General features: G+C 48.8%; 1 protein-coding gene across 2 annotated transcripts; it reads left to right on the top strand.

Annotated features, from left to right (window-relative positions):
• The first annotated feature begins 2,776 nt into the window (after positions 1-2,776).
• LOC144672782 (BEN domain-containing protein 5-like) lies at positions 2,777-5,129 on the top strand. Of its 2 annotated transcripts, none has more exons than XM_078534781.1 (6): positions 2,777-3,150; positions 3,419-3,534; positions 3,688-3,973; positions 4,148-4,266; positions 4,517-4,745; positions 4,899-5,129. In XM_078534781.1, exons 1-6 carry the CDS (start codon positions 2,895-2,897, stop codon positions 5,030-5,032), a joined length of 1,140 nt encoding a protein of 379 aa, XP_078390907.1. In that variant the 5' UTR covers positions 2,777-2,894; the 3' UTR covers positions 5,033-5,129. The 2 variants fall into 2 exon arrangements, with proteins under 2 accessions (XP_078390907.1, XP_078390906.1); XM_078534780.1 differs by having other exon boundaries at positions 2,797-3,150; positions 3,419-3,576.
• Positions 5,130-11,134: the final 6,005 nt, after the last annotated feature.

Here is an 11,134-nt window from a genome sequence, read left to right as displayed (position 1 = left end):
AGAAGGGGCAAGTGATGATTCAACCAACCAATGTCAAACTCACTGTGTACAATGGCTCAGATTCCATGATTCCATCCCTGGGATCCATTACACTTAAGTGTCGCTACAACAGCTCACGCTGGTCACCCCAGATATTGTGGGTAGCATGGGTCTAGTGATTGCAGGTCTATGGGCGTGCAAGAACCTGTCCTTGGTCACCATCCATGGTATCGTTAAGAACATGTCGAACACCACAGACCACAAAGAGCTACAAACGCTATGTTTATGCTAGGAAAAGATCATCTCTGCAACACAAATCATCAGCCAATAGGCTGAGCCGTACAATTTGAACCGAATGTAAACCCATTCTGGATGTGCTGGATAGGCTTGCTGTACTTAAAGTTGATAAGTCATAAGGTCCAGATGAGATGCATCCAAGGATACTGAGAGTGGAAATTCTGGAGGCACTGATCATAATTTTTCAATCCTCCTTAGGAACAGGGCTGGTGCCAGAGGACTGGAAAACTGCAAATACTACACCCTTGTTCAAAAAAGGCTGCACAGATAAACCCATTAATTACAGGCCAGTCTGTTTTAACCTCTGTGGTGGGAAATGATAATTCAGGGCCAAATTCATAGTGACTTGGGCACAGGGGTTAATTACTGAATTCCAGAGTGGAAATGTTAAGACAAATTGTGGTTAACTAACTTGTTTGAGGTTTTTTTTGACGGAGCAAAGCAGATTAGAGAGAGGATAGATGAGGGTAATGCAGCTGATGTGGTGTGCTTGGATTTCCAAAAGATATTTGATAGTGTGCTGCACAACAGACTTGTGAGCAAAGTTAGAGCTCATGGAATAAAAGGAACAAGAGCAACATGGATATGAAATTGGCTGAGTAACAGGAAACAGTAGTTGTGAGTGGTTGCTTTTCAGACTGGAGGAAGGATCATAGTGGGGTTGCCCAGGGGCCAGTAGTGAGACCCCTGATTTTCTTGATGTGTATTGGTGAACTAGCTTTTGCTGCACAGGGCACAATTTCTAAATTTGCAGATGATATGAAACCTGGACGTATTGTGAAATGCGGTGGTTAGTGTTTAAAATTGAAAAGGACATAGATTGGGTGGACAAATGGCAGCTGAGGAAATGGTGGGGTAGTGGTAATGTAGCTAGACTGGTAATCCTGAGTCTAGGGCTTAAGCTCTGGGTAGGAGTTCAAATCTCACCATGAAAGTTGGTGGAATTTAAATTCAATTAATAAAAAAACTTGGACCATATAGCTAGTCTTAGTAATGGTGATCATGACAGCTATTATTGTTTAAAAACCATCTGGTTCACTGATGTCTTTTAGGGAAGGAAATCTGCCATCTGGCTTACATGTGACTCCAGACCCACAGAAATGTGAGTAACTCTTAACTGTCCTCTGAAATGGCCCTGGCAAGCTACTCTGTTCAAGGACAATTAGGAATGGGCAACAAATGTTAGCTATGCCAATGATGCCCACATCCTATGAAAGAATAAATAAATGAAACTTAATGCTGTGATGTGATTTATTTTGGTAGGAAGAATGAAGAAAAAAAGCCTGGGATATATGAACATTTGGAGGTCATTCAGCACCGAAACATGTTATAAAGGGACCAGGTAGGCCATTCATTCCCTAGATCATGTTAAGAGAAACAGGAGGAGCCAATTCATCCCCTGGAGCCTGGTACATAGGAACAAGAGGAGGCCATTCAGCCCCTCCAGCCATTTCCACAGGAATAGGAAGAGACCATTCAGCCCATGAAGCCTTTTACACAGGAACAGGAGGACAGTCCTTCGAGCCTGTCATACAGGAACAGGAGGAGGCCATTCAGTCCCTCAAGCCAGTTACACAGGCATAGGAGGAGTCCATGTTTCATTGGAACAGTTGGAAAGTCAATCAGCCTCTCAAACTTGTTACATATGAACATTTGGAGGCCATTCAGTCCCTTGAGCATGTTGCAAAGGGACTGGGAAGGCCATTCAGCTCATCAAGCCTTGTGCTCAGGGACAGGAGGAGGCCTTTCAGTCCCTTGATTCTGTTGCACAACAGGAGGAGATCATTCAACCCCTCATGCCTGTAACTCATGAACAGGAGGCCATTCAGCCTCTCAAGCCAGGGCACTGGAATAGGAGGCCATTCAGCCCCTCAAGCCCACTTCACAGGAACAGTTGAAAGCGCTCTGCCTCAGGAGCCTGGTACACAGGAACAGCAGCCAGCCATATTCATTCCCTTGAGCTTGATAGACACAGTTTGAAGGCATTCAGCTCCTTGAGCCTGTCACTCTGGAACAGCAGGAGGCTCTTCAAGCCACCACCTGCCTGTCACTCTGGAATAGGGGGCCATTCAGCCCCATCTATGAGCCTGTTCCTGAAGAGTCAATTAGACTCAAAAGATTAGCTGTTTCTCTCTCCCAGAGGCTGCTGAGTTTTTCCAACACTTAGTTTTTACTTCAGATTCCAGGTGTCTGCAACATGTTACTTTTTATAACAGGAGGGAGCCATTCAGCCACCCTCCCCCGAGCCTATTAACACCTTGATGCCACTGAAAGCACCCAAAACCGCCCTCACCACAGCGCGAACCATACCGAAAGTCCTCCCACTCAGCGCCGCTGGCCATTGGCTCCCCGTTTCCAGCGCCGAAGTGATGAACCCCGCCAACGGCGCAAAGACCGGAAGTCCCGCCCCCGATGGACCGCTGATTGGCGGGAGCGCCTGAGCATCGGCCGCTGATTGGCCTGAGCGGGTGGCACTCCGAAGCGGCGGAAAGTTCACTCCGCGCGCGCGCCGGAAGTTTCGGTGCAGAGATCGTCCTCTTAACTGTGCAGCAGAGATAAGCTATTTTAACATTTATTTCTTGACACCTCTAATTTAACAGGCGCCAGACTCCTGCTCCATGCTTTATCTTTGCTTTAATTTGACAGGCAAAAACCTCCATCGCTCTTGTTACTTTTCCATCATGTCTGTCCCTAAGTTTGCATATGTTCGATTCCTCGATGATCAGGAATGTCGAGTTGTGCGCATTGCAGAGGACATCAAACATTTTGACCCATCGGATCATCACGAGTCCAAAGTCTACCTGGTGCGAAGGAGCCTGTCCGGCAGCGCATCGGTGGACTCTGATTCGGGGAAGGAGAACAATGAGAGGGATGGTGAGTTTTTACACAGGTCAGATCCTCATTCTGTCAGGTAGATTTTACAGCTTTTAGGAAAATGAGGCTTGTCACCAAAAAGCAAAGAACATTTCTGAATATTAGCATTTTATTTTATATCTAAACCATTTTTTATTTGCCTGAAAATGTGACACAATGCCCTGAATAACTAGACGGATAAAATGCATCATGTAAAAACTATATGTAATGCCACTTCTACAGATGACCAGTGAAGCACATGTAACTTTGTCCTTGCTCTATGCCATAGACTCTCATGAAGCCATCAGGCAGAAAGTATGTAGCGGGCCAAGATTTAAGATGCCCAATGTGGACACCGCTGTCGAGGTGGACACCGGCAGCACTGATGTTCCCTGCACATCTCTGGTGAGGATGAAGAGGCAACTCAAGGATGCAAAGGCAGCCAGAGTAAATGCTCAAGTGGTTTCGGTTGCAAATAGTTTACAAGATCTCGAATCGAAGCTATGTGGTGATTGTAATTTCAAATATTCTAAGAATCTATTATCTCCTCTCTGACAGGAAGACAAGTCTGCTCAAACAAGTGTGACCCAAGACTGTCAGCTCTCAGCCATCACGAACGGGTGGATAATGGGAAGGGAAAGGGATGATTTCAGTTCGAGCGTGATTCCAGCCTCCCAGTCCCAGAAGCAGCTGGAGGAGAGGCCTTCCCAGTTCCAGGAGCAGACCAAGGATGAGAAGATCAGGAGGTTGAAAGAAGAGAGGGCAGCCCTCCGGCAAAGGGTGGAGAGGCTTGAAACTCTCAACTTCCAGCTTCAAGAAGAAATTGTTGCACTCTCAAAAAAGGGTAGTGTATTTATTTGTATAACTTATTGAATATTACAGAAAGAGATTTGCATTACGTTACTAATACAGCATTGCTCTGATCAGAAACAGATGATGGAGTAAATTGGAGTTGCGCAAATGGCCTCCTTCAAATCAGATACATGAATGATCCTAATTATTTTTCGTCATGTTACAGCGAGACTGTCAGACAGGCCTGACGATGCACCAACATCACCCAAGCAGAGTCAAACCCCAACTTTTCTCAGACTGGAAGAGGCAATCAACAAGCAATTGTACACTCCAATTGATGGCAAGGTAATGATTCTTATAATTAATTTTCAGAGCATTTGAAAATCATTGTTGGTTTAAGCAGAAGTCCTTTTCAAAGTGAAGATGAATCATGACAGTAGGTGACTGCTGTGTTAAACTTGCCTCCATTGCCAGGTCATTCACTGAGACTTGAACCATGGGATAATCTGTCCTGATGTAGCATCTATAGTTGAGAGTCTATTATTTTCCAATTTTACATGCAGGTTACTGAATATCTCCCTCGTTTTACTTGCAGGTGCAATTGTTAGGTGGCATTGAGATCCCGGAGAGAGAATGGCGCACTGTCAACAGCCAAAGGACAAATTCGCTATTCGTCAAGTCCCTGGCTGTTGCCATCTGGGGGACCACTACGCTCAGGGACAGGTCGGTCTGTGGGAGAGTGTGCCCACGGTTTATCCACACTGGAGGTATTCCTCCAAAGGCAAAGCCTCCACTCTCTCCAAGGAAGTTGAATGCTGTCAAAGGTAACAATTCACAAGCCCTTCTTAAATTGTTGTCACCTTCTCCAGTAGATGTTCTGTATTTCTGTGTTTTTTTCGAATGGATGTTTACTTTCTGCTGTCACTTTAAGGATGAAAATCTTTTTCCTCTTTTCCCCCCCGCTTATTTTGTTCTAGCGTGTTTCACCCATCACCTCCACACCCAGGGGTTAAGTGCAGAGGCTGTGACAAACGAGGTCAAAAAGATGAATAATTACATCACTGAGAAAATCCAAGACCTTAACAGGGCTGAAATCTGGGAATGTATCTAAGTGTGAATTTACATTTTCTCTGTAATTAAACTGTTTTTAATTTATCTGTAACGTAACTTTTTCTTGTATCCTAATAAAATTTGAAATTTACAGTGCAGTCAAATTGCCTCTTTCTTTTTCAGAAGGGTTTAACCTGGCTGCTTCAAAATGACACTTGACCTGCCCAAACTACCTTTCATTTCACACAGACACATAGGGCAGAACTTTTCACTGAGTAGGCAGGCGCGTGCTACACCCATGCGAGCACAAAATAGCATGTGATGACGTCGGGTGAGCACCCCAACGTCATCGCGCACTCACGCGATATTTCGGTTGGCGGGTGCGAGCGAGAGTTGGAGCCATGCCTGCCATCAATTATGAGGCCGGTTAAGGCCATTAAAAAGGCAATTAGGCTGTATTTTATGTTGCCTGTGCAATCTCGCACTTGTTACACGGGCAGGCGGGCAGCCGACAATTTGCTAAACCTCATCCAAGGGCAAGATAAAAAGGAGCGTTGCCAGTGTGAATGGTGAGTTTTGGAGATGGTTTGCTGCTGATTGCTTATTGGTACTTGGCAGCTTCATCTCTGTTCAGGGCTTCATTGCAGGACTTTTTGGTGTCTCCAAGGCCCCCAGAGGATTCAGACCATGTGGACCCTTCCATGTACCAGACAGCCTTCCCTTACCCTGGGAATGGGGATTGTGGTCTCCGCTGGTGGCACCTCCTCTGAGGAGGAAGAGAGGGGCAGAAGGGAGAGGAGGCCGGGTGTCCCAGTGCAGCTCCCATGGGAGGGTCCTGTGGGAGGAGAGGTGCAGGCTCAAGGGGTGCAGGGCCAGTGGGAAGTCCAAGGTGGAAGGGGCCGCAGAAGATGCCACTATCCTGCTGCCAGGGTTTACAGGCAGCGATGCAGCTACCTCAATGTCTGAGGTGCAATGCTGAAGGAGGCTCCACCTCTGCAAGGAGACAGTGACCTCCACTTGCCAGATGATTGGGCCTGAGATCAGCTCTGACTGTGTGGGTGGACACCCCATGCTAGTGGCTCTGAAGGTCACAGTGGCCCTCAGCTTCTATACCTCCGGCTCTTTCCAGGGCTCAGTGGGGGATCTGTGTGGAGTCTCCCAACAAACTGTCCACAGTTGCGTCAAGCTGGTGACAGAAGCCCTGTTCAGGTAGGTTCCCCCGTGTCCAGGATGCCATCGACTGGACACGTGGCCATCAAGGCGCCAGCGGGTGAGCCCGGTGCCTTTGTCAACAGGAAGGGATTCCACTCCATGAACGTGCAGATAGTGTGTGACCACAGGATGCAGATTCTGCAAGTCTGTGCAAGGTACCCAGGCAGCTCCCATGACGCTTACATCCTCAGACACTCCCAGGTGCCGGGGCTCTTCAGTGCTCCAGCCCGACTGGATGGATGGCTGCTGGGTGACAAGGGCTATCCATTGAAAAGGTAGCTCATGACGCCTCTCCACCACCCAAAAACAGAGTTAGAGCAGCGGTACAGTAGGAGTCATGGCTCCACAAGGGTGGTGATAGGACCATGGGTCTTCTTAAGATGCACTTCCAATGCCTGGGCTGTTCAGGGGGAGCACTACAATAACCCCCAGAGCGGGTATCACTGATAGTGGTTGCATGCTGCGCTCTCCACAATCTGGCACTGGCAAAGGGGGATCCACTGGAGGGAGAGGATCTTGAGGCAGCTCCACAGGCCACAGAGGATGAATCCAGTAGTGAGTCAGAAAAGGAGCTCGGTGAGGAGAACGCTGAGGGTGTGGAGGCAGAGCTCGGTAACCTCCAGGGATGCAGGGACACCTTGATCCAACACTCCTTCAGCTAAAATACCCAAAGATCCGCTTCCACCTCACACCAGGGCTGCTGTCTCCATCCCGGGTGTCTGAAATGACCCTTTCATTTGCACCCAAAGAACACTCAGTGCCTGTGCAATAAAGTATCCAGCCCCTCACATCCAGCATTACAGACTGGCGTACCCTGAACCAGAGAGAAAAAAGGTGAAGCATCCATAGGCCATAAGAACCAAAGCAAACTTAATGTTATTGTCACATTGAAAGCATAATGACATTACCATTATTGGTGTTAATGTCCACACCAGTAGACGTATAAACCAAACATAAATGAACAGAAAATCACCCGTGAACTGCCCCTCCCGTGCTCATGGTGCCTTAAACTTACGTTTCCGGGTGCTAAGTCTAGGTGCTCCCCTCTCGCTGGCACTGGCATTGGAGACAGCTGCTGACTGTGTCCTGTTGGCCTTGATGACCTTGGTGGTCGTCCTCTGGCCAGTGGAGCCTGTGCTGGCCCCGCCTGGGAGAGAGCGGCCAGTGCCATGGCTGGTATCTCCCCACTCATCGCAGCCTCATCAGATGCCACGGTCACTGGCAGAGGGACGGAGGAGCTGCTGCCCTCGTCCGGAGCGCCCTGAGAGGAGCCCACAGAGAGGACAGGCAGCTCGTGTGCCAATGTGAGATCACTCTGGACCTCCCTGCTCACCATTGATGGACGGGCACCGAGCTGGGATACTGGGTGCCTCATCCATCTCCCACACTGACACTGACCACCTGAGGTCAGTGTCTGTGTGAGGGCTGCAGGTCTGAGCGCAACCCCAGGAGCCCCTGATTCTGTTCCTGGAGCTATCCCTCCATGAGAGTCACCACTCTCTCAATGGAGGAGGCAATGCGCTCGGCCATGAGGGTTAATGCAGTGCTCATGCTCCACATGGACTCCTCCATCATGGAGACCATGGCACACAGACCCTCATGGATCTCCGCCAGATCCTCCCGCACATCTCGCTGGACATCCAGCATCTGCTGCCTAATGGACGACTCCAGAGACTCATCATCTGCCTTTGACTCAGCATCATCCTGGTCCCCAGCAGTCCTCCGACTGCTAGCGCCCTGGGCACTCTCTGCCTCTGCCTGCACTTCAAGCGAGTGTGAAGTGCCCTCATCGCTGTGCATCGACATTCTAGCTGCCAATCTAATGCCCACTGAGGTGCTGCTATCTGCGCTGGTGCCCGCTTTAGAGAGTGGGTGTGACACGGGTGAAAATGACGCCCGGTGGTCCTCCGGTGTCAGGGGGGGTCCTTCAGGTTCAGGAGAGTGAACGCCTGTTGGTGAACATAAAAGGGAGAAGAAGAACATGTCATTAGTTAAAGTCCTCACACTGTCACTGTGCATGCCAGGCACCCTGGTGAGACAATGGGGATCTGCATCATGGTGTCATCGTCTTCCAATGATCAATGGGGACTCCAGGTTCGAGGCTCCCATCAATGAAGAGACTCCACTAGAATGGTTGCACAATCTGAAACTCTCACCTCTGTGCACTGGGCTCTTACCTTCGTCTGACACCCCCGCCTCTCCACGCCCGGTTGCATGGGGAGTGTGCCGGCTCTCCAGCTCCAGGGTGTCCTGCTCAAACCTGGTGAGCAGCAGCAGGATGGATGGGCCTCCACCTGTCCGTGACCTCTCCAATTGGTTATGGCTTGTCTTCTCCTGAAAGGACAGAGGAGCATTAATTGGTCGACTCTCTACCTGCAGCACCATTGCAGCCTGGCCAACCCCAGCTGAGGAACACCTCACAGGGCACATCCGAGTCGTGGCCCTCGAGCTGCAAGACACTCAGTCCAAGCAGCCAGGGCTCACCGCCTTGGCTGGCTCCGGCATCATTGACAGTCGGCACTCAGACTCCAACACCCCTGAGCTCTACGGTGGGGACGGCCAGACCTTAACACTTCTGCACACTGACCCAGACAGCACTCACCCTTCATGAGTGCAGCAGGTCATTGAAGCGCTTCCGGCACTGCACCCAGGAGTGCCACACCTCGACGCGGCTACTGACCAGCGCTGTCACCTCCTCCCATGCCCTCTTTCTGAGGTGCGGTGGCCTCCTCCCACCATCTCGGGGGACAATGATGTCCCTCCTGGGAGCCACCTTCTCCAGGAGGACCGCGAGGCACTCATCCAAAAAGTGGGGAGCCGAGTGCCAACCCAACCCACCCTCCCGCCTGGCGTCTCCAGCCGTATGCGACTCCATCAAGACAACGCAGAAGAGATGCTTTTCCATAGCAGCCTTCCAGGGGCTGCCTGGGCTGTTTTTAAACCGGCCGCCAGGTCGCCATTGGACCTGGTGGTCGACAGGTCCCCGCCCCCGCTTGGCCCTTCCCGACCAGCGAGGAGCCACATTTCACACTCGGCAGGCCTTAATTGGCACGCCAGCATGAAATCGCGGCCAGGTGCCAATCGCGGGCAGCGGCCTGTTTCCCGGTTGCTCCTGGGCCCATCGACAGCACCCACCTGCCGAACTCAAAATTCTGCCTATAATTAAGTGCACATCATCATGCTGATACCCATCACTGGTGCTTAGACCAACATGAACATAATAGGTGAACTGATATTTTAAATTTCCCCTTTTGCAAATTTTGGATTAGAATGTCAAATATCTCAACTTGAACCAGTTAACCTAGTCTGATTGGTATTAACTAGAACCAGAAAAACTGGTCTCCAGTTTTTCCAAAACTGAGATATTGAGTTTCTGACTATTGACATTAGCTTTGGGTCTGCTTCGCTTTGTATTCCTTTGGTTGAATTGATAATCCATTAATCAGCTGTACCAAGAGGCCATGATGTCCTCATTCAGGGGTGTGGGGTCTCTCTGGCCGACTGGATCTAGTTCTGTGGCAGGGAAACCAAACGACCTGGTCCACAGCTAATGGCTGAATATATAGTCCAGTCCTAGGGTAGGAGAGAGCCAGGGTTGGGGGTACCTACCCAGAGTGGATGTGGATAAAGAGTTGGGAGGGGGATTGTTGTGGGGGTGCAGAGAGTTGGGGAGGGTTGCAGACAGAGAGACAAAGGTTAGGGGAGGGGAAGTGGGATGCGGGGCAGCTAAGAGTGCAGGCAGAGAATCAAGGGAGCCCTATCCTGGAAGAGGCACGTGCAGAGTCGGGGGTCCCTATACTAAGGGAGTGGGTGTTCCTTACCCTACTGTGTGGGAGGGTTCCGAGTGGAAGCTAAAGCAAGGAACATATGTGATTTTGTTCTTAATTTCCCAGGAGAACAGCAGGTTCCCAGTTAACAGCCATGCTTATTGCCTTGATTTATTTTCAATGAAAGCACTTTACAGCTAGGTGAAAGCTTTGAATTAAAAGTCAACTCACTAAAATGGCAAATGAACAAAGTTTGGGGATGTAAAAAAAATCTGACCTCCAATTTAATCTGGAGAAATTATTGTTGCAGGGATTAGTGGAAGGGTTTGGAGAGTTAGATCACAGTAGGGTTGTTTAAAAAGGTAGTTAAGTGCTGCAATGTTAAAGGAAATGAAAGTCTTCCATTTCTCTTTGGATGAAAGGTCATCGACCTGAAACGTTAACCCTGTTTCTCTTCACAGACGCTGCCAGACCCGCTGAGCGTTACTAGCATTTTCTGTTCTTATTTCAGATTTCCAGCATCCGCAGTATTTCGTTTTTATATTAGTATTCATGACATGATGGTTATCCTGTCTGGGATCATGAAGAGCATCCCTCACTGAACATTTTGGGACAGCTATGTAAGCCATTAAGGTTCCTAAATTCTTCACGAAATAGCTGAGGGCCGTTAAACTTATTTTCCACCCTATTGACTCACTTTTGCTCATGGCGTGTTTTCTTTGCAGATGGTGCCCATGAAGGTGAAGAGTATTAATAAATTCCTGATGTTAGTGAAAGAATGGCAGGATATTTCTTCCAAAAGTCTTTCAATGAACCCTGCTTTCATGCATGTCAAACATCAAAATTCTAATCATTATTGTTGACATTATCCTTCGTTATGAATCATTGTTTATTGTCTTATTGCAGTCGTGCATCTCCTGGAGCTTGCAAACACATTGCTTGGGAGATTGATATTCCAGTCCACCAAATCAATTCTCAAAACGATGTTTTGCAGCAATGTAGTTCGCCTATGCTTCCACTTCTCTTGTCTATATTGCTACAGTTATGTAAGTGCATTCAAAACTCTTGATGAAGCTGAATTCCATGTCCCAAGTGTAAAGGGGAATATATTGTTAAAGATCTAAACAATGGGAATTTTTTTGTCACTGTGGATCTTACTTCCTACGTACAGACACTCCTTCAGA

Source organism: Cetorhinus maximus, chromosome X (genome assembly GCF_964194155.1).
Source record: "Cetorhinus maximus chromosome X, sCetMax3.hap1.1, whole genome shotgun sequence".
In the NCBI taxonomy this organism is placed as follows: Eukaryota; Metazoa; Chordata; class Chondrichthyes; order Lamniformes; family Cetorhinidae; genus Cetorhinus; species Cetorhinus maximus.
Note: the sequence above shows the minus strand (reverse complement) of the source record. Positions and strands in the feature narration are given on the sequence as shown.

Excerpts from the sequence above, each read along its gene's own strand:
- LOC144672782 (XM_078534780.1), top strand. The coding sequence starts at position 2,895 with ATGCTTTATCTTTGCTTTAATTTGACAGGCAAAAACCTCCATCGCTCT. Across the intron at positions 3,151-3,418 it reads GGAGAACAATGAGAGGGATG|ACTCTCATGAAGCCATCAGG; the intron begins GTGAGTTTTTAC and ends TCTATGCCATAG. Across the intron at positions 3,577-3,687 it reads AGGATGCAAAGGCAGCCAGA|GAAGACAAGTCTGCTCAAAC; the intron begins GTAAATGCTCAA and ends CCTCTCTGACAG.